This window comes from Bolinopsis microptera, chromosome 6, assembly GCF_026151205.1.
Source record: "Bolinopsis microptera isolate Bmic1 chromosome 6, MBARI_Bmic_1.0, whole genome shotgun sequence".
In the NCBI taxonomy this organism is placed as follows: Eukaryota; Metazoa; Ctenophora; class Tentaculata; order Lobata; family Bolinopsidae; genus Bolinopsis; species Bolinopsis microptera.
The window spans coordinates 6,781,750-6,807,765 of NC_087077.1; the positions used below are offsets into that span (position 1 = coordinate 6,781,750).

Consider the following 26,016-nt stretch of genomic DNA (forward strand, 5'->3'; position numbering starts at 1 on the left):
GTAAATCATGGTTTTACTTTAGTTGGCCAATCATTCTTGAATTGAAAGTTAAGCTATCCAACACTAGTTCACTTGGTTAATCAAGGGTATTGGCACACTCTCATACAGGAGCAGGTTGGAAATAATTTTACTACGTTACATCAGCCGAAAGAATAATACGTGGAGAATTTATTTTGAATATACAGGGTGGCCCAAAAGTAACTGCCCGCACGCAACCCTTCAATAACTCGTAATAATAAATATAATCAATGCCCTGATTGGTTGGAGACTGCTTATAGGACAGCAACCGAAGCGCTATAACGCAAATTCCTTCGGTTTTAAGGACCGTCACTATCAGTATTCACTCAAAGTGATCAGATCGTCATCCACCAACATGCTCGTTACCGCCTAATGAGTCCCATTGTTGCTCGCTAGCGAATAGCTCCCGATGAGATGACTGATTGGGTGACGAAATCACTGATTAAGTGCCGGGATCACGTATCTGCAATATCCTAAAAGGGTAATAACTCGATTAAATTGTAAACAACCAACTTGACATTTTGGAAAAGCACTTCAATTATCAAACCAAACATGTCTAGAAACTTTGAACATCCTAGCTGAAAGCGTTCTTTCTTTATGGTGACAATAGCGAAAAAAAGGGATTGGCGTGCCACACCCACTGTAATTAATTAAATTTGACGAAACTTTCAGGAAATCTACGTTTGACCCATATCTATAAGCTCTGAAATTTCTGTGCAATTCTAAGAAGAATTACGTGAGTTATTAAACGGCCAGGTAGCGCAGTTGGTTAGAACGCCATCTTTGCAAATCCTGAGATTGCGAGTTCGAATTCAACTGTCTGCCTAGTCGTGGGGTGAGCATCGTCGACTAATGATTCTGAGTGGTCTATGCAGCCCCCCGGTCTACTCAGCTGAATACTCGAGAAATCGGGTGTGAGGTTTAAATGAGGAGCTGTAAATTGCAGCAAAGTCTCGGGCGAAGAAAGTATGGTACACACTACCTTAACCGTCACTGGCCAAATAAATCCTTCGGCTTCCTGTAATTGGCTGGTTGCACTTGTGTAACAATGTGGCTGTTGGAATACACCGAAGTAAAATAAGTGTCTTGATAAAAAAGGGTTGCATGTGGGCAGTTACTTTTGGGCCACCCTGTATTTATTATATATTTAAATTATACATTGATGATTGATGATTGATTTTCGTCGTACTATTTCGTCACATCTTCGGTTCCTGGAATGAAATAATTTTACCTGGGAACCCCAAGCTATACACACCAAACTCACTAATTTAATCGGTCAATAGTAATTTAGTCAAAACCGCGAAATTTCGGTCAAGGGGACGGCAGAAAAGCTCCTCTTCAAATAAGAGCTCACTAAACATAGGGTAATGGGAAAATGATACCCACTATTTAGTAGGGGTTCAAAACCCATTCCCAAAATTGAAATTTGAGGTAAAATGGGTTTTTGGGGTTGGACACCATGTACTAACTGTTTTTCTGGGAAATAAGCAGCATACCCCCCTCCCCGTTTCAGGCAATATATAAATGAATGCTTCTTTTAACATCAGTTATTAATTAATCAGCACAGGATAGAAGAATGTCATGAACAAAGAAGCTGTCCTCGCAAACAACTGCACATTTCTCCAGGTTAAAGGCTACTTTTATGAATTTATGTATTCGTTTGTTTTAATTTGCATTTTAACTTAAATGTAATCAAATATCAATAATTTAAAAATAAGTGTACCATTTAAACTATAGATTCATATTTTTGATTCAACTATTTTTTCATTAGTTTCAAATATCCTATGAGTATTGCTGAAAGCACAGTGTAAGGCCTACACGGACCGCCTCTATCTAGCCAATCCCTGTTTACATGCCGTGTAGCAGGGGACTAGAAAGAGCTAAACTAGTAAGCGGGGCGTAGCCAATACACTATACTCCCATCATTGAGTATATTACCAACCAGAAGGAAAATTTCCTTGTGTTTGGAATCTACCAAGACGAAAGTTGTACAATTCAGCGAAATTCCGAAGAATCATTCCAGTAGACTAGGCGCATTGCAACCACAGCCACGGAAATACTTATGAGTATTGCTGATATGATAATCTTTTTTATCTTTTCAGCAATACAATCACTCGATAGCTGACAAATTCCGATACCAGGTACTTTTTCAGGAGTTCTGGAATTTTCTTGTTAGAAAAAGAGAATTATTTCTACTGTATTACAAATTCATTTTCTAAAGCTGACTGATTATTAGAGTCTTGTTGTGCCTACATTTTGAATAGTCAGTCAGGACCTGTTTATTTTGATATATTTGGTTGCGTCATTACTAGCTAATTACTGGCTAATTACTGGCTGCGTAATCCTCTAAATTACTTGCAGGGCAACACGCAAGTAGAAGCAGCAGTAACAATACAGAGATTCTACAGGGCATACGTTGCTCGTAAAGTTTTCTCCAGACTTCTAGCTGAAGAACTTAACAAGGTGATTTATATAATGTGTTTTTCTGATTTCATTGGAAGACGAATCCTATGACGATCTAAAAGTTAAAACTTAATCTGTTGTTTAAAACTAAAATTTAAAAACTGTCGAATTTATTTGAGTGGGAGAGCTACGGGATTTGCTGTATGTGATTTAATTGTCAGCTTCCAAATCTGTTACATTTGCTGATGCTACTATTATAGATATGTAGCAACAATTATTGTATTCGAGAAGAAATCTCACAGTATCGCTAAATAAGATATCACAATATCCTTAGTACAAAAGAATACACAGATCAGCATTTCCTGCATTTCTGCACAGTTTTATTGGTCACTCGGAATTACAAAACAGTGTAGCGATGGAGATATTGTATCAGCTACTCTAGGGCACTGTTCCCGCAGACCTAAGCTTTCAGGATATAATTAATGATGAACAAAAAATACCCCGAAATTTGGTATAAAAATACAGACTACAGTAGTTACTCACTTTCATAGCTATTTCCACATTTCCGACTCATCTTGGCCATTCCCAACAAACAAATGTTTTTGTTACTCATTAAAAAGGAGTTTCATATATATACTGTTTTGTAGGAAGAAGAAGAGTTTTTCCAACGAGAATTAGAGCGAGCATCAGAGTCAACAGTATGGCTGCAAAGGTAAGCACCCCTCTAGTATCACATGCGTTATTTCTTAAATGATTTTATATAATTCGCAAATTGTGTGCTTTATTTTTTCACTATTTCATTTTGATATCGTATATAGTTTCTTTGGAACAGATGTTCTTCTTGGATGGCAACATCGAAATCTCTAAAGAAATCGGTTGGTATTTTAGTATGTGCTGTTTAGTGAGGGTGTGAAAGTCTAAAATTGTATATTTTGTAGTGCGATTGAGGAGATATTCATGCTTTTCTCGGCGATTCAATTGAATTTGTCCATATTTGGAAACCTCAGAAACTATTACTTGGCTGTTAATGTGCTAACTTACATTTGAAAAATGTTAGTTTTATTGCGTAAAATACATTGCTCTACATTTCTAGAGAGTACTGTTTCCGGGAACGATGGAGTGTGTTTGTTCAGGATCGAATATTATGAAAATATATATGGAATATAATTTGCGGTCTGATTGTATGTGTGTACGTGTGTGATTATAAGCGAACAGTGGGATCATAGCGGAATAACTAACATTTCATTATATATGTCTGATGGGCAGGCGGATTATCTGTAGTACTGTAAATATAACATTAACACACGATGTTTTCAATCCACTAATCAACGAGCAAGCTTTTGTGAGATTGCGTTTTTATTATATAATCAGATTGTGGGTCAAGATTGAACATTTATGATTGTTCTCTTACATATCGTTATATATAACTGTTTTCTTGTAGCCGATGGCAGAACCATGCAAACAGATTGATTCTAAAAATGACATCATCGGAGTGTACTTCCTGAGTGTACTTGAGAATTATGTTTTTTGTGGTAAACAATCTACTTCCTTTTTTCGAAGAAAATTATGTTCACGTGTGTTTGTGTGCATTTTGTGAGAGTTCTTCTCTATGTTTGATATAATGAGTGTGTGTACTGTAAAGGAATTTAGCTCTTAAATATCTGGGACGGAGTTTTTAATCGTGAGAAGTTCAGACACTAATAGCCCCCGAAAAAAAAGTAAATTTTAAAGGTTCAAGTTGTAACGCGCAGCTATAAAATTATGTAAAGAGTTGAAGTGTGCTCACAGTCACTGTAACTTAATTTGTATGCGCGTAGTCAAATGTTGTGCGCGCAAGGTCAGCATGTGATCATATCCTTGTTTAGAACAAGCCACTATTCATTGCCATTGATTGGCATTTTATGTTTATTTTTGATACATCTCAACTGTGTTTGAACGTTAAGCACGCAATATAAACACTAATTATTATCGTGGTGTCATTATTAATCTCATATCAGGTCCAAGTTGAAGCGGAAGTTGACTGAAAAGGAAACTGTAGATAAGAACATTGCAAGAAGAAGAGAACAAAGTGCTATATGGTAAGACGAACCAAAATTTATAATATTTGCTTGCAATCGTGTAGCAATTTATAAACCATCAATCATCTCTTGACATCTCATGTCATAATTCATTTTATGGGGGACGGGAAGCTTTATTCATAGTGTCATACTAACCAAGCCAATACGGTTAACGTAGGTTTGATAATTTGATTAAAGATGGTGACCCTGCTATAATGATAATACTTGATTTCAGTCTTAATACCCTAGCTTTAATAACCTAGCTGGCTTTGTCATGAAAATTATCAAGTTGGTGCCAGTAGACCGGCTTCAATTACCGGGTACCACGTTATCGCACCCGTTATCTTAAGTTTACTTTATCATATAATTCGTTTCATTATCATTGTGCTGTGGTACATGTTGCGGTTCGTTTCTTCCGTACTTTCTCTAACAGTCTTCAGATACGTCATTTTAATTGGGTTTACTAATTTTACTGAGACTATTTATTTATCCATAACTAAACATGTACCATGCATGCATGATCAATGCTTATTGATGTTTTATATAGATGGAGTTCGGCGGCTTTACTTGCGATGTATTTTGCCCACGTTTTTTGTCTTGAAATCCATACTCCAGCTTCTATCCAAACAATCTAAACCGGTAAATAATTTAAGAGTTTCCTCGTGTGATATTGCTCCGGTAGCCATTATTCTGGCCACGTAAATTGCTACCAATATCCCTGTGCTTATCAGATTAAAGGAACCTATATATATAGTGGCTAAGCACCGTTGCGGTTTTATCTCGTGAAATTCTAAGTATTGCCTAACTGCAATATCAGAGAAGGACCAAAATAGCTCTTAAGTCAGATCTCTTGCCTTAATGGCCCACATTTGTAATCTGAAATAACTGCCGGACCATAAAGTACCGATGACACCAATTCTTGTCAGACGACACGAAAGTGGCACTTAGAATATAGCTTATACGGTGCTTTTACAAAATTCATCATCCTTGGTGACTTAAGAATTCTGACCGTTAAAATAGCATTCATTCGATATCCAATATTATATCATCTTTAAATTTGGAATTTGGACTGCCTGCTTTAACTTAGATTACTTAAGTTGAGATAAATAGTCTCGTAAAAATCGTTTACAAATTCGCAATTTCGCTTAATGTTCCCGCATTAGTCTTTAATCGTCCCTTGCTAAAGTTTACATGGGCATTAGGCAGTTAGATTTACCACGGACCTTTATAAGTTTATTAAATCAAATAAAAATGTTGTCAATTTCAGAACCCCAAGTTAAATATAGAACATTTTTATTTTATTTTGTTTCGTCAACCCGAAGGACGAACCCTAAAACTTAAGGTTCCCGTGCTTCCCAGAGATGTATTACGTAGACGTTATGAGTGGTTAAAGAAAGGGTGTTTCCCGAAATAGCGAATTGACTCCTTTGTAGAAATGCAACTAGGTAACAATATAGGTTTATCAGTTACCACTGGGCGACAGCATTTTTGGCTCAAATACGAATTTGATGTATTACTTAGAAGCTATGAGTGGTTAAAGAAAGGTTGTTTCGCGAAATAGCGAATTGACTCCTTTGTGGTACTGTAACTAGGTAAAAATATAGGTTTATCACTGGGCGACAGCATTTTTGGCTCAAATACGAATTTATATCCAATGCTGAACGCATTAAAAAGTAGTCTCCGTGCGTCACAGTAAAGTTCGAATTTGCAAACAGGCGGATATTTTGCCGACAAAGTTACATATTTTAGTTGATCAAAAATGCTGATACGACAGATGATGTACTTAGCTAGTTAAAACCTTATATAAAGCACTGTGTGTGCCGCTTTAATTTTGTACCCTCGGACATAAACCTTTCACAGCAATGCTCGACGGGCTTATATTATTATTATCCATGGTACAGCAACACTGGAATATACAGGCCAATTAAATGATTATGTTTAACATTGGTTCGTCTGCTTGATAGGATCCGGATAATTTAAAGTACACTTTATTAAACTTGTAAGGATCAGCTAAGAAGCGAACGTTTTAGTCATTCATTGGTCATTTGAATCAGATTAAACCATGTAAATGGAGATTGGAATGGCGATTATCGTTGAACTTTTTTAATGATCAATGGAGGTATCAAATTCCAATTACCTTAATTTATTAATTGTTTATCTTGGCTGTATCATATGTGATATGATACTTGATCCGTCTGAAAGGCTGCTAACATTTCATCCTTTAAAAATTAAAGCTTTAAAATAAATGTTTACACACTGTAACTGTACTTTTTAACAGAGTACAAACACTTAACTTTTGACCATGCTGGTTGTTTTTGCAGCATTCAACTTGTTTAAATATTTGTATTCTATTTTTGTCCATTACAAGTCACGGTCACAACCCTATTGCTAATATCGTGTATTTATACCACCATGGTAATTAGGTATTATGACATAGTAATATTATTAATGTGCTCGACACAGTCAATAATCTAACCATACTGTTCCAATACATTGAACATGTGGCTTACATCAGTGTTATTATGACGTCATCAAAAGAGTATACTAGTATGACGTCATCGATGGGCCTTGTTGGTTGAACTACCCTTGACGTATCTGCCCCTCCAAACTCCCGTCTAATCAGAGGTCTGGATTCTCTCCACACGCCAATAAACAAGCCTTATTCGGTCACGTGGTTCGCTGAGGGTGTTGACAACCCTCGTCTTCACGCAGCTCCTTCTCCATTGGTCGGTATCTGGCGTTGTGATTCCTGATTGGTCCGTGGACTTAGCCTGAAATTTGAAGCACAAATATTCCCAAATATTTGCTTCTTGTTGGCACGTTTTATTGGGATTGAAATTACATTTTAATAACTGTTGTTCTAGGGCATCGTTCCAATATTATGAACCCTCCCAGATTTGACCGTATCGAGCTTTATACTATTTTAGCATATTTAGTATTTGATATTTGGTACTTACTTTATTTATCCAGTCGACGGGGTTATGTTGTTGGCTTGACCGCGAATTAGGAAACCCTCCCGCGACGCCACAAATTCCTAAATTCTAAGTCAGTCACTTCTATATCACTATTTTTAAGGTTCCAGGCTTCAAATATTTCACACTCCCCTTGTAACTCAAATCGTATGAATAATATGAATATATTACAATTTTTATTTTGCTATCATCTGCAGTTGCTGTTATCCATATCAGCATATGCTTCTTTAAATTGTTATTGATTTATTTGACGGACGTCATTCATTAACTGGACGCTATTCTGAATATTTAATTAATATTAGGGGATAATTAGTTAAAGTTACGCCTTACTACAAAATGTGTACTGTTGAAAAGCTCTGTATACGAATTGTATACCGAAAATAGAAGACATTTGGTCACATTCTAAAAAGCCAGCTATTAAATGAGACAGTTAGTATACCGAGGGACTAGGTTACCTCGACCGAATTTATTATATTTTAAGAACTGACTATTAGATCCTGTTTGTATTGGTAGTAATACTAATAACAATATTCTATTTTAAGAGCGATTTATCCGTATCTTTTCTATTCATCACAGCAACTCTTCCTCTTGTAAAATGATAATAGTATCACGTCAAACGTGTATTCGTCGTGCTATTTTTAGAGTTCGTATTCAAATCTTTAACGTTATTAATATAGATGTTGTCTCATAATTCAGTTGCCCGTTTTTATCAACGAGATTATGCGTCTAATTCCTAATATAATACGCTTGTCCCTTTTGCAAAGCCTTTTTACGTTAAAAATTATCAGACCCAAACCATAATTATTTTATTATCTCAAATTCCACATTATCTCAAATTCCCCATATTATTTAACCAATACCCCACACACATAACATATAACCTGGCAGGTGTCTGGTGTACCGTGTAAGCACCATTGTAAGGTACACCTACAGTAGTCCCAGCACACGTACCCACTTATATTACTAGAGAACACACACGCACGCAATCCAGGTTTAATACCATGATTGGGCTCGCTTTATAATATGTCTTAGGCTAGCGAGCACTATTGTACAGTAGTGCTCCTCTTGAGTGCTGCCAGACCGAGAGATCCTAATGGTTCGTTGTTCAAGTTCTCCTTTAATTTGATTGGATGTTGTCCAAGTTCTTCTATGATTTGATTGGCTGTCGTATGAGTGTTCGGTAGGTTTGATTGGCCGAATCTTGAGATACTGAACTGTTTCTTTCGGTGACTGACCATTAGGAACCCTAGGATTGCTTATCGGCGTTTCTTTGGTCGCTTACATCCCAACGAAACGGTCTGACTATAAAGTATAAAGTTCATTATTGACCGTTATATCATTTTATAAGTACTATATATATGTGCATAATGCATATGATAAGAAAAGTATGACCGAGTCTCTGGTTGTGACGCGTGATGGTTTAATGGACTGTATCCAATAAGTCCAATATAAGATTCTCTTACTGGTTGTCGGTTATCTTTCCTTCAGCTGTCTGACAACTCATCGGACACGGACAGCTGATAATATTGACGAAACTTTGGTTCGGGACAATTTTGATATTTTTGACAGATTTGCAGCAGGGTTGATAATCATGAATCTTTGGTCAAAGATGCATTTGAGACAATCAACACGCACTGTACCAAAAGTATTTAACAGCACTAGAGCAACTAAACTCGTGCTAGTCTGCCAATATCACACAACACTCAAAGATTTACCTTTTAGTGGATCAATTAGATAGTCGATAATGTCGGATATATATATTATATAATATTGCTCTATAATAATCTATATTTGCGATATGAATGGCGGAGTCCTTTCTATTATTGACCGCATGACTGGATTTTGTCTTAAACTAGAGGACCGCTATAAAATTGGACTCATATCCGGAACGGCGCAACCGTTGATTAACATCAACCCCGACCCGATTGTGATTAAATATCTATTTTTGGGCAGGTTAACGAACTTCTAAATTTAACCAACTTCTTGCCTTATTAAGTTGTGGAGCCTCTTAAATTTGGTAATTTGTTCCGTTGCAGGAGTAACTGCACTAAATACTTAAATATCAGTGCATTTTATAAAAAATTTCCATTAAATTTAAATTTCGAACCAAGTAATTTGTCCTCTGAATGAGACGTAGCACGCTCCTAGACGCTTAACGCCAATATTTTGGTGGTTCCATCAGCTCCTTATATATCTCAAGCACCCAATATTTCAGTCTGACACACTTGATTGGTGTAAAATCTTTAATTATTTAGTTTCATACAATGCATCAGTAATCAGTATTAGTATTACCGATATCTTTTCAAGCATAAGTTTCCAGTATAGAAGAACATTTCTGGGATGTTTAGATTAAGCGCTGGCGACTGCCGAGTATAAGTATTATCTTAATCGTGGTGTTATTAAACTTCAATTTACTATTATTATCGATGCTTGTAAAGGTGGTCGTGCAATAACCACTGTTAGTATTGGGTAATGTTATTTAGTGCTGATGTCCTCAATGGAGCGTTGTTCTTTAACTTACTGAAATGGTAGCCGCTGTGAAAGTTGTCTGAAGTTAGTTAGCTATTGCACTTCAAGTTCATATCCGGGATATCCTGGGGAATTGAGCCACGGGGCCGCCATACTTTTAACTTTTCTTCTGTTAAACCTCCCACAGTAAGCGACGGACGATAGAGTGAAGTTGTCAGGTAGCTCTTCAAAAAGGGGTGTAATACTATAAATACATCCGGAATCCGGAATCCGGAAATGGCGCCAAATCGAAAGCGGTTCTCTACTTTTGTTATTCACTGTCACACTTCTGGCTCATTGCATTGGTATTGACATCGACGCTCATTAGTAGTTTAGGCACAATTAGCATTTTAGTGAGAAAATCTAGGTTTTATTATATTTTATTTTTATGAGATTTACTTTCTAAGATAATATGTTTATTGTTAATCCAACATGACTTTTGCCTGAAAGTTAAACTGAAATTATAAGATTTCAACACCAGATTACTTTACACAACTGAGTAAAAGTGTTGGTTATTGGTTCTCCGTTTGTCGCATCAGAAGTTTCTTTAATTATGTTAATGCAGTGTTGAAAACATTGAGTGCTCTTTTTCCATCGGCTCTATATAACATATATATACTACTATATTACAACAGTCAACAGCGTTATATGTGCAGCACAGCTCTTTCTATAGAAATAACGATATCCAGTAATGTTATCGTTTAGATTGGATTGCTCTCGCAGTGTCTCGCCAGCAATCAGCATCGACCGAATTGTGAAATTTCCGGGGCACATCCCTTTTTTTAGACTGCAAAATGAAATGAGCCGTGAGAGCAGCTCAGGTACATATATATTTTTACTGAATGTGTCAATATGAGATTGCCATGATCAGCTCGTCTAAAAATAGATATCTTTTAGCAACTGTATTACCGTTGTACTCGGGCAAACACTGTGCATACATTGCAGTGTTGTTATTCGTTGTTTGATGTTTATGTGATTTGTGTTGACAAACAATCGTGTCCAGATTAAGTGCTTAAGTGAAATGGTCTCCTGCAAAATATTTAAAGTCTATTTTTCGTGGCTCGTGCGTAGATAGAACTGAGATTGTCGTTAGAAAAGAAGTCTAACTAAACGCCCATTTAGTGATTCCATAGCCTGATTCCTGATTCCTGATACTTGATAGTGATGAAAGAATTGGGAAAGAGCCGAGTTAGAGTGACATTGCCAGCTTGGCATATCTGTTTTGCTATAGCTATTGTATTAGCTATAGTAGCTATTGTGTAGCTATTCTGTAGCTATTGTGATGTTAACGTGCTTATTTTTTTGGGTATTATTAATTATTGAAGTTGTATGCTTTAATTTTAATGGGGCAAATTTTGAAAGAAGCGAAATAAAAACTTTTAATGTTAGGCTGGATCGCTATCAAAAGTTCTCCATTAGAATGCACTGATTATGACTCCACCATTATGTTACTTAATAAATTGTTTGTAGTTGTAAAATTATAAGCTTTAAAAAATTTGCTCTACCGTCTGGCTCGTAAGTTCAATTTGTAGTACATCTTGAAATCAAACAAAAGTATCCTCGATTCTCTTTAAACATCTTTAGATATTTTCTCGACAATGTTATGTCGGTCAAAATAATTATAATACTTTGTTGTATTATAATATTTTTAAATGCATTCGGCTACGGTGCCCCGATACCACAAAGAAATATATTTAAAAGCAAGACGTCTTCACTTTTAGAAAATCAGCCTCTGAATTTGGAACCATTGTATCAATTTAAATATGAAATCTAGACATCTTTCATCTTTGTCTAAAGGTCCTCAAATTGACAAATCGTTGCATGTAACATTTAAATTGCCTTTTCTAAGTTCGAGAGTGTTCGACTTGACACTTGACAGCCTATACATTACGGTGGAAGTACAACAGAAAGTAATAAGTATTCGTGTTATTATATAACGAGTTAATCATGTATTTATGTTTCCTGTCAACGAAATATACCAGTCCCGCCCATTTATGTGATATTTCCAGGTTTTCAAGTTAGAATATTTGTTTTGAGTTTCTCAGTCTAGTTTTTTTTTGTCAGGATTCGATTTGGAGGCGGAATATTCGGCAATCAGCATCTAATTAAATTATTCTATCGGTGTTTACAATAAATGAAGTCGGGTATAAATAATAGTATTATGGAACAGTAGAAAAGGATCTTTTCAACACGAAATTTGTATTCGTCATTCGATTACATTACAGGTTTCCTTTTGACAAGCTCTGACTGTTTTCTACTTACTGCTATTGTCTGATGTTAACCAGCATATAATGCATTAACCATCGTTCAACTTTAAAACACAATTTTTTCATATGTTGTCTGTATAACTTATAACAAAGAACGGTTTACAGGCTTCTTGTGTAAACCGTCTAATTCCTCTACTTACAACATCCGACTCACAATTCTTAGAAATTATCCCCAGAGGTACCTTCCTTTGGTTCGCCCCGGGTCTCCACCAATATTCGCTTGAAAGTGTCAGCCCTCCGGAACATTGTCGCCACTCTAAAATTAGTCGCTTGTTAAATACTAATTACCGCCCACTCGTTAAGACGGATCAGTCATTTGTCTTAACTTCTTTAAACGTATTAAGCCTGTTTAATTATAGCACAGCGTCATGTTGGTAAGTAAGTGACAGTTGTTGTTTAAAAGTTTAACAAGAACATGTTGGTTAATGTTTAGCGAGACTTGTCATTGTCATTGCCAGAACTTTCTGATTTGTCAAAGTTTCACAGTTTGACCTCTCACCGCCCCCCAGTATTGACGTCTCATGCCAATAAAAATAAAAGTAACAGTGTACCACTACCACTAGCTCACTAGCTGATAAGTTACTGCTCCAGGGTGCTCATTACCGGCATAATGGCTAACCAAGTATCAAACTCTCTTATTAAACTGTGAAAACTAATCTAGTGTCCTGGCTGATTATTTAACTGATGGGTTAACCCGGTGTTGCTACCACGGGGAACTGGTATTTTAGGTATTTGAAATATGAGCACATAAATTGAGGAAGCGGTTAGCGGAGGAAGTTTTTATATCGCATGGCGACAATGTGAATTACGCCCTATCATGATAATGTCATGTCACTTATCACATAATTTGGCTTGATTTTATGGTGTATTTATTTTTTCCTTTTCACCCTTTTGAAAAAAGGCAATAGTGAAAGGTTACGAATGGAGGTTTTTGCAGAAAAACGTGGATTTTGGAGAACGAGATAGGTGGGTTTAAATATGTCGTGTGTCCTTCCTTCCGTTCGTTACCATGCAACGAAAAAGTTGGCGCGCGCGAGGATTGCTTGCGGAGATGTGATGTATAGATAGCCTGTGATCTATGAATGCGCGGCGCGACTGTGTTTTAATGTATTATATGATGTATGTAATGTATAATATTACTATTAGGTAATACGCCCAATTTGTACGTGGCACGCGTAGTGTATTGATGTGTACACGAGTATAGTTTACCTTTGCTGATAATTTCTTGAATTACAGAGACAAGTTAAGTTCTACGGCAATTGAACTGAATTTCAAGTGTTTCCCGTATTTGATGCATAATTTATCAATATTATTATCATGAAGATTGAAGTGAGCCGATTGGAGCTTATACTTAAATCCATAGTAAATGTGAAATGGAAATCTAGCGTCCGCCAAAACGAAACAACGGGCGCAATTCTTGTTTTTAAAGTTATGTTTTTAGGAATACCCGTCGGGGTTTTATATTTAAACTGATTACAGTGTCATAAGTACTTGTCCGTCAGAGACAAATCCGTTACTTTTAAAATATTGGGTTCACTAATTTCTAATAGTCAAGGGTAGTGTGCGTTTTGAAAAAAAATGAGCAAGGGAAAATTAATTTGGTGATTCGTTTGGTAGATTATTTACCTGATGTACTGGTATTTTATATTTCATGCCCTAATATTCCAATGCTGGAATGGATATCATCCTACACCGTATTATCATCTTTAAGTCATGAGTTTGAATGACATTAATGTTTCAAATGACCACAAAATTTAGGAGTCTTTTTGGCACTTTGTAATTCGAATGTTTTTTGGCCTTTATAAAATGTTTGTCTTTAAATTTTTAGGAGGAACATGAACAAATTATTTAGAAACTATCAAACCCTGACAACTCTTTGTTGTTTTGTGGTGTTGACATGATTTGACCCTTCTTAAGCTTCTATGATACCTGAAAGTTATGATTTAAAGATCAGGTGAGGTTAATGTTAAGTGGTCGTGTCTAATTAAGTTGAGGTTACAAACCTTTCATTAACTCTAAGATTCGTTCTTATTGATCCTGAGAAGTCCACTTATTTGTTAATATTCGAGAGAGGGTTAAGCAAAGCGAGTGGCAACTGACATTTTCTTCGTGTTGATCGCAAGGGAGGTTTATGAACTGATTCAGGTCTTTTGGCCACCCGGGATGTAACCACTGTCTGATATAATTGCTTTATAATTAAATTTCATCAGGAAATGTATCCCTCAAAAGCATAATATAATGAAGGAATTATCCCTCAAATGCATATTATGATAATGAACAGTTGGTATAACAATATTGGAAGCATTAAACTAAATCCGTTATACATATTGAGAGCTTGCAGTTCCCCCAACGAGTAGTATATTTACAACTGTTCATTTTCATAATAATATCATACAAATCTGCACGGCGAGGTTACTAAAAAAAGGTAATTTGAAACTTTATTTCTAACAGTTATCTGTTCACGACTATACCCCCGTTGGTAATATAATAATTTTCATTTCCGTACAAATTGTCTTCTCTCCCTTTACCTCCAAGTTTGCTCTTCAACTTCTCGGATTGTGTTGAGTCCTTATCTCCCCTAAAATATTGATTAAATGTTTGGGAGTCCAAACAAATTGCAGTTTCCCCTTTCAACTCCACCGGAAGTTCCTCTGAAAATACTAGGATTTATAAAATTGTTTGGTCGTTACTTCAATTTATTTATAGCACAAAGCAATCAATCCCTTTTATGTGCATTGACGTAGGGTAGCTCTTCCAGCAGCTTGGCAGATTTGCGTTAGTTTAGCAGGTTAGTCGTCTGTCCATGTAAATTAAAGCGACATTAGCTTTTACCCGTTTATATGTTAATTTGAAGCAGTATTTTGATTCTCGGGGCGTAGGTAAATAGTGTATCCCCCACCCTTGTACAACCAAATAAAATCTTCAATACATTTAATTTGTTACACTCTAGTAGAGTAGTAGGGGAGAAAGAGAGAGAGGGAGAGAAAGAGAGGGAGAGCAAGTAACATAAATCCTGTCGTCTGGTTTGAAGGAATTAATCACTTTGAATATGCTGGCTGCTGTCGGTCTCCTGTTGCTTTGAACCCTTCTTGCTCCTGTAGCTTTCCCAGCAGGCCCATTGTCCCCCGAACTTCCCTGATTCATATAACACATCTAATTACTATCAGGTAACTAATTAGGTTTTAATGTAAGGTGTTGTTAAACTGGTTATAACGGGAAGCTGATAGACGAGGTAGCGGGAAACATTAGCAGTGTCCCACAACCCACTCTAATTACATCACTTCTTGATATATATATAACGTTTACATCGTGATCTAATTTACCCCACATCGCGTCCGGTAGAGTGTCCTCTGCGGGCCCTCTGACACTTTTCCTTTGCAGACTTGTATAAGGTTGATTATTGACGTATTGGTGTATTGGTAAACTTTCCTTGCTAACTTTCCTGTGTAGTCATGCGAAGGCTTTATTATTGGTGTATTAGTTCTGTTTCTTAATTCTTTCTTAGAATTATTCTCTTATTCTTGCAACCCTCTAAATGTTCTTGGTCCGTTCCATTTATCTAGGTTTACTTTAACTGGGCACTGTTCATAAACCAAATGAAGATATTGCGGATTAACAGGCGCGGCTGAGCGCTGCCCAGTAAAAATTACTCTCAGTTGTTGAGTTCAAGGGAAATATGCTTGAACAGTTTAACTTCAATTTTAAGTTCTCGTAGGTTTCTGGATCGTTTGCCCACGTAAAATATAGTGACTTGTCCATTAATAGATTAATATCGCTGCAATTCGCCAAGTTTTATTATCAAAAAGTGTTATTTTCTGCTTATTGTATGGTTCGGAGATTGTAAATTCATCTGCAACTAAAGTTTATAAATAGTTCTCGGTTTTATACCGTCCGCTTTCGGTCCTTATTTTGTTTTTCATGATAACGAAACTTTGTAACACAAACTTGCGACTCGTGCCGTTCTCAGTTCCAATTTTCGAGTTGTGACAATCAATCTTGGTGGGGATTTATCATGTGCAATTACGATTTGTCTGAATTTCTATAAATAGTTAAATAGTCGCCATATTTTATTATTTAATCACTGGATCGGAGATTTTTTCTACTGACGTGTCACCTGAGTGACAATTGTTAATGCCTAAATGTGAGTCAAGACATGATTCCTTGAGAATAACTATCTTTCGTTTACCCTATGTTGAATATTTTAGATTCCTTTCGGTTATTTTGATTTGAGTGGTCAGAACAAGATTTGAGCTGAGAGCTAATTCAAAGCACCAGCTCTGCAGTTTGCCTACCTCATTACAAACCCGGCTTGTCACCAACTTCCTCCTAACTTGAAGTCTGATTAATTTCAATCAGCCCGGTCCTAGCATCCTCTACCAGATAATAACCCCCAAGCTACCCCCACCAGTTCCTCAGAACACTAAATACAACACTACCTACCCCCTAGCTTGTATAATCAAGGTTGTTAAATACGTCAAATTTTCGTGAAAGAATACGACGTATTCGGTTCTAATAAAGAATACGTCGTAATACGCCGGAATACGGTAATTTCTATGGATTGTTAAATACGTCCACGAATACGCCATAATACGCCGTAATACGCTGATTTGTCAAAATTAAACATTACAGCTGCGCGCCACCCTCATCATTGATCATGCATTAAAGGAGTGCAGTTATACATGATAACTTAAATTTGTAATCAAATTTCATGGATAATCGTAACAGGCACGTAGACAGGGGGGGGGCTAGGGGGGCGGCGCCCCCCCCCCCCCCCCCCCCCGGAAAAAATCGAACCCCAGAAAAAAGATAAGCCCCCTAGTCCCCATGGTCGCCTGGTAACTGGGCTGTGTTTATGACTGCAGTCAGTCAAAGATTTGAACTGTGGATTAGTAAATATCTGTCATAACATCCAAGCAAACATTCTAAGATTCTAGAAGACTTCTATAAATAGTCAATAGTGTCCCCTAGACCGTAGGAAATGTAAAAATCTTAAGACGATGGGGCCTGAGTAAGTCGTAAATTCTGATTGGAGAATGCAGATTGCTGTTGTGAAGTTACCAAATTTACGTGAGTACTTGATTCTTTTCAATCCCAGTTTATTGCTGTCCTACAAATTTCTTTAATACCAAATGTCGTCTAAAACACCCTGTTTCGCAAAAAATTTCCGGGGGGCTATGCCCCCCTAGCCCCCGCCAAGGGGCTCCGCCCCTGGACCCCGCTGGGGGCTGCGCCCCCAGACCCCTGCCACAGCTTGCTCGCTTCGCTCGCCGACAGCCCCCCTCAAAGAAAAATCCTGGCTACGTCCCTGAATCGTAATACGTCAATTTTCAAGGAGGAATACGTATTCGTATTCCAATACGTATTCCCTCCTAATACGTATTTAACAACCTTGTGTATAATAGACAACTAACTAAGTAATGCTCGAGCACTGTGAGATTAATAACATTATCATTGCTTCTTAACGTCATAGTCGGGATGCCTACCTGATAATGTCTGGTCATGTTTCCCTGATCGCTGCTACCGTATATGGACAAACTCTCGATATATGTGATATATGTCATAGAACACTGCGTTTTGTAAATTTTACCGTCCGTCACTGCCCTCTCATGGTTCATTTAGCGTTCTCTTTTAAATTTTGTTACGGTCTCTCCCGTACAAAACGTTGCGAGTTTTCTTGGAGTGCTATTGGCCTGAAGGGAAGGGTAGTAATTGAAGCTAGCCCATTGTTTTTACGCTTTTATAATAGTCGAGCTGTAAGGTTGTTGTAGTCTCGCCTAATATTGACAGGTCCAGCGGACTATCGTGGTGACTTGCGTGTGGTCCACAACAAATATGTCATGTATTAGTAGTGCAGCTGCTAGCTGCTAGCCTCAAACTACCTGGTTGTTGCCTTGATTAGTTTTGTTGTGTATCCACACAATGCGTGGTTACAAAAGTATTGTTGAACGGTTGATGGCCGTCAAAGGTTGATGCGACTAACGTTTGTAACTGTTGATTGTTACCTGACTAACACTAGCAGTTATCTGCTAATCCGCACTCTGTTCGAACCATTTAAATGAGCTTTTAAAAAGAATCATTTCATCACTTTCAGAAATTTGATCGTCCAACAACACCCATGTCTACTGTTCAAATCAATCACGTTGACTAGAATAACAGTCAGAGCTGAAAGGATAAACTCACCAAACTGTCGACCAGCGAACCACGTGGGTCCCACTTACACTCACGTGACAGCATATTCCAACCACGTGACCTACATTTGATCACGTGGTGTAATCTCTAAACGCAGGGTCCCTCTTTGCAGGACATGCAGCAAGTCCTGCTTGCTAGGTCTTTCACCTTGCTGTGACAAATGTTATAGTTCGTGTGGAGTAAAGCGGTTAGACCGTATGATTGCGTGATCCGACAACCTTTTCGACTTGTCAAGTGGTGTGGAAGACAGCAGATAGCTATATTACCACTACCTACCTTGGTCCTTGAGTTGGTCTCAGTTTGAAATTTTGACAAGCTTCTTTGATGAACGTTTTACGGTTTCTTATCGAATATTAACGTTAATTTTAAAAGACGTCGCTCTCTCTGTGATTTATAGGTGTTGTCAAGCATCAAATGTCCAGACTGCGCATCTTTAAACAGTTTAATAGATTTAATATGAATTTAGTTCAGTAATGGTTCAAGACAGTCTTGACTAGAACTACTACTTATAATTTAAGTAGCTAAAACTTGAACCGCTTTTAGAGAATGAGATATCCTTTTTAGTGTGGTTTTGTATTTTTCTTCCTCCCTTCATCATAATTATATTTTCCCCCACCCCATCCGTACCAGCTTCACCCTGGTATTTTGCCCTTCAATTTTCTTTTTTGAACTCAGTCTTGATTACTTGTGATATTCGTGTGCCATGTCGTGATATACACTGTATATTTCACACGAGTATTACTACTGCATAATGTATGACTACATTCTACCCTGTCATCACCTAAAGTCGACCGTGGCCATTACTTCATTCAATGACAAACAACGTGCAGTGTTTTACCACCGTCCTGCTTTTGAGACCGCAATCATTTGGATCTGACATATGTTTCCGGGTTTAAAAGTCTTCTGGGATTGGTCTTGGGTGTAAGAAATTGTCTCTTGCAAGTTGATTGCAGCGGTTTCTTCTTTCTAGGAATCCTTCTGGTACTAAATAAATTTTAAGTTACATGCAAGGCCTCAAAAATTTGTTTTACTTTGCCTCTGGGAAGTTTTCAACAGTTTCAAGTTGTACTGACATTAACCTAGAGAAAGAAAAAGTTAATGAGCTGTTATTTTACTTTATGGTTTGCGCACCTTGTTTTTTTGCTTATTTGTGATGTCATATTGGACTAATATATATTATATAAGGGTAGGTAGAGATGCAGAACTTGGCCAGTGGCCACTTTTCTCTTCGCAGGGGGCTGTGGTCACAAGAAATGTACAGAGCTTGGTCATATGTGCACAAACATTAGTCTGTAACTAACGTGAATTCAAGGATATATTATGTGGCTGATGACAGGGCGATAAGGGGCATTTTATGACGTCGATATTGGACATATTACATTAAATGTAACACCGGTTGTATTATTGTTGTTTTACGAATATCCGTTAGTTTTTTAAACATCTGCAACACGCTAAACTTCCTAGTTTAAATTTAGAGAGCAAATGCCTTGTAATTATGAATTTCACAAATATTAAAATTAAAGTAAACAAGCGCAATATGTTGTTATATCGCCAATTTGACTGTCACATATCTAATGACTGTCTCATTACATCACAAGTTGATTAAATTAATGTAGTTAATCACAAAGTTGTGCAAATAATGTCAATGTGTCAGTCTGCAAATCCGTTCTGCACATTATGTATTAATATTATCTATCTCTTTATAAATGATAGTCTTCTTGACTATGATCGCAATCCTTGTTGAAATAACGATATAGTCATCGTAACATTTAGATTTATCTGGGCTGATCTTATTATGTATTCAGTTTGAAAATAAATGAGATTTATATAAATATTTGTAAATGAAAGCTAATTTGTTTTTCCTTTTTAGCATCCAGCGACACTGGAGACGATGGAAGAGTAAGAGCACGCGCGTGCCGGTTGACTTCGACCCAACGTTCGTCTCAATTTTAGAAGAAAACTTCCCAGGCATCTGTGACCAATACTCTATATCTACTACCAGCATGGTTTTCTCTGGTTCACCCAGGATCTCACACCTGTCTTCCAATCAGATCGTTCGGAAAATAATTCCCAATAACAACAACATGTCTCTGTTTAACGAGATTGACTCAGAGTATACGTTAGAGTTAGAATCAGATAAAAGTGACTCAGGCACGATCGGTGCCTTGTCAGAGTTTGAAACTCCAATTCCAGCTAAACGACCTCTCATTCAAACATCGTATGTGTTCGAGAAGGAATTGAGGGAAGATTTCGATAACCCCTACTACATAGACTCTTCCGACGAGGAAGAAGAAGAAGAAGAAGAAGAAGTTGAAGAGGAAGAAGCTAGACCAGTCAAACTGTGTTCCAGTCAGAGTCTGGAGTCCCGAGTCTCGGAGGGGAGTCTGGGAAGCACGGGCCACGTGTGTGACAGTGGATTTGAGGACGATACCCGGGGCAGCTCCTGCTCCCTTCCCAGACCCAGTGTCTGGACAGGGGTGGAGGAAGTTTCACCTGACAGAAGGGACGTTCTCACTCGACCTGCTGCTGTTCAGATGTGCTTTGTTGAGGTGAGCTTTGTTCATATAAATTATAAGCTTGACAGTTGACAGGTTGGCCGAAGTCCTGATGTGAAGCAAGTTTTTTACTCGTATTTCCGTACTTTACTTGCTTGTCTCACAAGCTAATTAGTTAGTTGACAGTTGACACGAGACAAAAAAAACTCGCACTACCTTGAGAACCTGAAATTTCCAATTAAACATTAATAGATTGGTCGGAATTTAGATGCAGTGCCATCTAGTGCTCTACCATCTCCCTTATCTTTATTTTGTGGTATTTAAACATATATTATAAAATATTTCAAACTCGTTGATAGCAGATAGACTGACGATCTCTGTTAAACGTTGTTCTCGTGGGAAATCTAACATAACAAACGAACAAGTTTACTTGTTTAATAACTTAATGTGCCCTAAACTTTGGCCGAGAGGCGCTCTGATCTTATATGATCTCGAAATTCTCAACAACACAAGCAATTTTAGAGGCGGAAATGTTTACCCTTTTTATCGGTTTAAACAGAGACATAAGCTGAGGTTGTTTAACAAATTAACGACACGTGTTGACTATATGTGCAGGCTCGAATTGGTCTGATAAACTAATTGTTTTCACCCCAGGAAGTTTCGGATGATGCCGAGGATGTGTCAGAGGATCTCAAAGGTCTCAGTATCAATGATTTCCCGGACGTTATCCCTCAAAACAAGCAGCTCACGAAAACCTCGCAGTGCTTAAGCGAGAGCAATATCGCATCCTCTAAGGTGAGTTCAATTGTTTCACCATATTGTTCATACTTGATTGTTATCGGCAAACCTTGTTCCATTATTATGATACGTATTATTTCTAGTCTAAGGTTATATTTTACGCCATTTCTTGGATAGAAAAGGGGGAAATTAATTAATGTATAATTAAAGGGCAGCTAAAGTTATTGTTTGTTGCATCCAAGTCGAAATTCTTGCTTTAATTGCCGGCATCCAATTTAACCATTTCCTTTTATAGAAAATTGTTCTTATGTTGTTGGTAATTATTAATTAATAGCCGTTCTAAATATATATCAATGTAATAATAATTCAGCTTTTTTACTACGGTATATGGGAATAAGATCCAGCAACAATATCTCAAATCAGCCCTAGTAACTATTACTAACCTGCATGCTCTCGAGAATATTAATGCTCCAGTTATGTACTATGTCTATACGCTCACACATGAATGTACAAATTAAATGTTGATCACGGATATTGCCATTCTCCTCTTGTCGATTCGTTCTCAACATTACTGTAGTCTGCAGAAAGTAATTTTATTGCCACCAATATTAGTAGTTAAGTAATAAGTAGCTCACATTGTAATTGAGATGATGGATTGTTCTGATTGACCAGCAGGAAAAGCTAAGATATTTCTGGCCGTGCTCGTGCAACTAAGAATAAGATTACAAATGTATATTTGTGTGGTCGTGATTTCTTCCTTGTTTCAACGGTCTAACATTTTGAGGGTTTTCGCAGTAATAACTAATGCACAGTTGAGAACACAGAAATATAGACTTGTCCATTTTATTGTCTACTGTTATAGATCAGCTACTTATGTATAACTATAAGAACTGAAATAGTAATAGTGATGCATAATTCTGTCACGAAACGCTGAACAATTTATTGATCAATTCTTATCCATGATCTAAATCTAAATGTAACCGTCGAGCGTATAATTCTTGATTTGTATACCAATCCCCGTGTCAATTGTCAGTGCCCCATTATAACCAGCCCACCACCCCAGCTAAGAGCAGACACCTCACCGAGCAAGCGACCCCGGAGCTACGGAGGTGGAGACAAGCCCGACATGAGCGAGCTGAAACAGGGCTGGACCAACAGCGCTCATCTCATGACGGTTCAACAGTTACTGAACTGGAGGAATGTTATGCAGTGCAACTTCTCCAGTGAGTACTATCATTTTACCTGCGGTTTTACCTTACATGGTAATGCTATCATGGTTGTGTTGCCTTTTATGGAAACATTACCATGATAGCACTACCATGTATGGTAGTTTTTCATATTTTCCTTTTTATTGATTTGGCATTGCATTAATGCATTTGCTTGTTTATATAAAACATTTTAGATGTAGCACAAATATATAGTATATAAGTATATGTCTCAGTGTTGTAATTATTTTGTCATTAAACTTGGATATTTAGAATATGCATATTATTTAGATATTGTCAGGTACCGTTCACTTATTACGTAATAACTTCTTTTCCATCATTAGATCACCCTACGTAATCACGTTTACACCTAGCTTAAGTGTAGAAATAAAACTAGCGCAATCATTCGTAAACCCCTCCCTCACCGTCAGTGACACTGATTACGTAATATGTGAACTCTCCCGTGCAATTTCTTTGTATTTTGAAGGAAGCAATTTTTCGAGTCCCGACTCCCGGGGTTGGGAGATATAAGAAAATCTTCATTGCAAGAATAGTTGTCATTTTTTCATTTACAGTACAAATTTTTGTATTGTGGCTGATAAATGTTATAATTACTGGTTGATTCGCTAATAAGAAATTAGCAGTCTATTGCCAATTATAAATACTTACTTATTTGCAGAGGTTAATTCGGAGCTGATGGAGCATTTGGCGGATAGAGATGGGCTCCAGGAACAACAAGACTTGATGCTCCAGCAAATATTCACTCTGAAAAAGTACTGCCAATTTACTATACAGTTGATCACTTTCCTTGCTCTTATTGCTACTAAATTTCAATCGTGAAATAAATTGTCTCGTTTAAAATTGTTGACTCTCATTCTACGATCCGGCTAATCAAAAATGTCTTCAGTATGAACACAAACGGAGAGGTAAAGCCAAAATCAGAGCCAGAAAAACAGACGCCTAATTTCAAACGAAGAGTTTCATCTCTATTTGGGAAATGAAAATACCGACTGTACATAAGTACATTAGACGATGGAATATTTCTAATTTATTGATTTTAAAATCAAGCGAGACAAACTGATATGTTACGAAGAAGAAGAAGAAACTATGACGTAATCACCGATTTAATCACCGATGGCGCGAACGATTAAATTGGGTTGTATAATGATGATAAATGATAAATGATAATGTAGGAATGACCTAACGGCAGGTTATTTCTAAAGCAAATTTTAAAATGGTATTTGTTAAGATCTAAGACGTTTTCAAATGAATGATTTATTTATTTTTTGCCAGAAATCTAGAGGTTTAATTTAATGAGTTATATTTTTATATTTCCGAAAAGGTGTGGCTGTCATCGGAGGGCTCGAGTCTTTTTTCCTCGACACGTGATACTGATAGAAATCAGCGTATACATATCTGTACGCTGGCTGGCTAGGAGTGGACACGTAACGACACATATTTATTCTGCCCTCGGAAAAAATCCACGCCAATTCAAATATTTGAAGGTTTTTAATGAAACGAAATCGATACCAGTTATGAAAAAGGAAATGATTTGCTTCTTCATCTCTTTTCCAAACAGTTAATATAATGTACATACTTGAAAGGATGTTAGCTTTATAATTATCCTGATGTTGTTGACCAACCTCGCCCAAAACTTAAAGATAGATTCTAGATGATCAGATTCTTATTGGACAGATAAGAAGATAAATGAACTTTGACTGTCATTATTACGTTTTCTCCGAATACCAGCAGATGTGAAGCTTGTAGGAAGAGACGCTATAATATGTCAATTATTTGTTATACAATTTTCATTTAATTGTTTTTCACAAACATCTTAAGATGACGTCTTTTTTATTTTACTATGTAGCTGCTATGAAGCTGCTATGCCCTATATACGTCGAGAAAGGTACATTTTGATCCACACATGGAAAATTCTCAATGTGCAATGGCCTGGCCCCAAATGGCATTGGCATGCTGTTCAAAAACAACCCCCGACATGGAATAAAAGCTACTGTACCGGCACTGAACAACAAATCACAGCGCTCTGTGGCAACACACTATGAAAACTCGTTTGGAGTAAAAATTTAAAACTGTGTTTCCAAAACTTTCTTAAAAATTAATCTTGAGTACAGATGACAAAGTATGCGGTGAAATTGAAATTGAAATTGAGTTCGCTGATCAGCGATGGTTAATGAAAACGCTACAAATTTGAGTATTTGAAGATGATTTCTCATACGCTGCCACGGACGTCCGAGTCAAACAATAATAATAATATCGAATGTTTTCCACAACCAAGCACTTTACGGTCAGAAGGTGAAAAAACTTGTTTCCTTCATTATTATTTCAGCTGACAGCTGTTATCAGTTGAGTTTATTAAATTTTGAACCGGAAAAGTAAAATTCAAGAAAATCGTAACATTATTTAGCAATAATTTGCATCGATTTACTAAACCGAGTCGGTTTAGACAAATTACCGTTTGCGTTACCAGTTACCGAATGACGAATTACTAAATAATTGAACTTGAAGATACTAGGGTCTGGGTGGCCAAGAATTGACATCGTGCAGTTTTCTGTCGATTAAAATGAATTGTCGCCACTAAAAGTAAAATTAAAATAGAACGTTTTGATAAAAAGTAAAAACCATTACATAACATTCTACAGGTATCCGTATAGGTTACTAAAGTTTGAAGTAGTCATGGAAGCATGAAAACGATGTACCTCTAGGCTCGAGGCGACCCGCTTTGAGTCACAAGCGGGTACATCGTTTTCATGCTTCCATAACTACTTCCAACTGTAACAGTGTAATAATTATCACATCATTACTTTGGGGTGACTGCAACTAACGAACATGACTGCTGACGTGTATTCTCCCCAACGTAAGCATAAGCTAAAGACAATAGGTTACTGAAGTAACACAGAAAATTGGTGACTTTTAACGGACCACATCTTAAACAACTGAGTAGCATAAAGGTACTTGATTAACTTCCAGTTCCACAGTTATGAGTTATCCAGAATCATTACTTACTGATCGCATTTACTTCATTGATGCTGTAATACCAAATCTTGCGCTTGTGATTTTCTGTGAGTTCTCTCTCTTTTAATTAATTCATTGCATTAACAATTAACGTTAATACAGCATATTGAACATTTCAGGTATAAATAAAA

The 26,016-nt window shown here is 37.0% G+C and overlaps 2 protein-coding genes across 2 annotated transcripts in view; one reads left to right on the forward strand and one right to left on the reverse strand.

Annotated features, from left to right (window-relative positions):
- LOC134816726 (arginine and glutamate-rich protein 1-A-like) overlaps positions 1-26,016 on the reverse strand; it is a 1,122,901-nt gene that overhangs the window by 570,168 nt on the left and 526,717 nt on the right. The gene's annotated exons all lie outside the window — the stretch shown is intronic.
- Positions 1,573-24,693, forward strand: LOC134816545 (uncharacterized). Its single transcript, XM_063825440.1, has 10 exons — positions 1,573-1,644; positions 2,121-2,159; positions 2,380-2,481; positions 3,069-3,133; positions 4,419-4,499; positions 20,285-20,963; positions 21,564-21,704; positions 22,711-22,870; positions 23,532-23,625; positions 23,760-24,693. The coding sequence occupies exons 1-10, from the start codon at positions 1,600-1,602 to the stop codon at positions 23,851-23,853; spliced, it is 1,500 nt and encodes a 499-aa protein (XP_063681510.1). The 5' UTR covers positions 1,573-1,599; the 3' UTR covers positions 23,854-24,693.

Coding starts and splice junctions, on each gene's coding strand:
- LOC134816545 (XM_063825440.1), top strand. CDS start 1,600: ATGAACAAAGAAGCTGTCCTCGCAAACAACTGCACATTTCTCCAG. Junction 3,134..4,418: donor TCAACAGTATGGCTGCAAAG/GTAAGCACCCCT, acceptor ATCTCATATCAG/GTCCAAGTTGAAGCGGAAGT. Junction 4,500..20,284: donor AGAGAACAAAGTGCTATATG/GTAAGACGAACC, acceptor TTTCCTTTTTAG/CATCCAGCGACACTGGAGAC.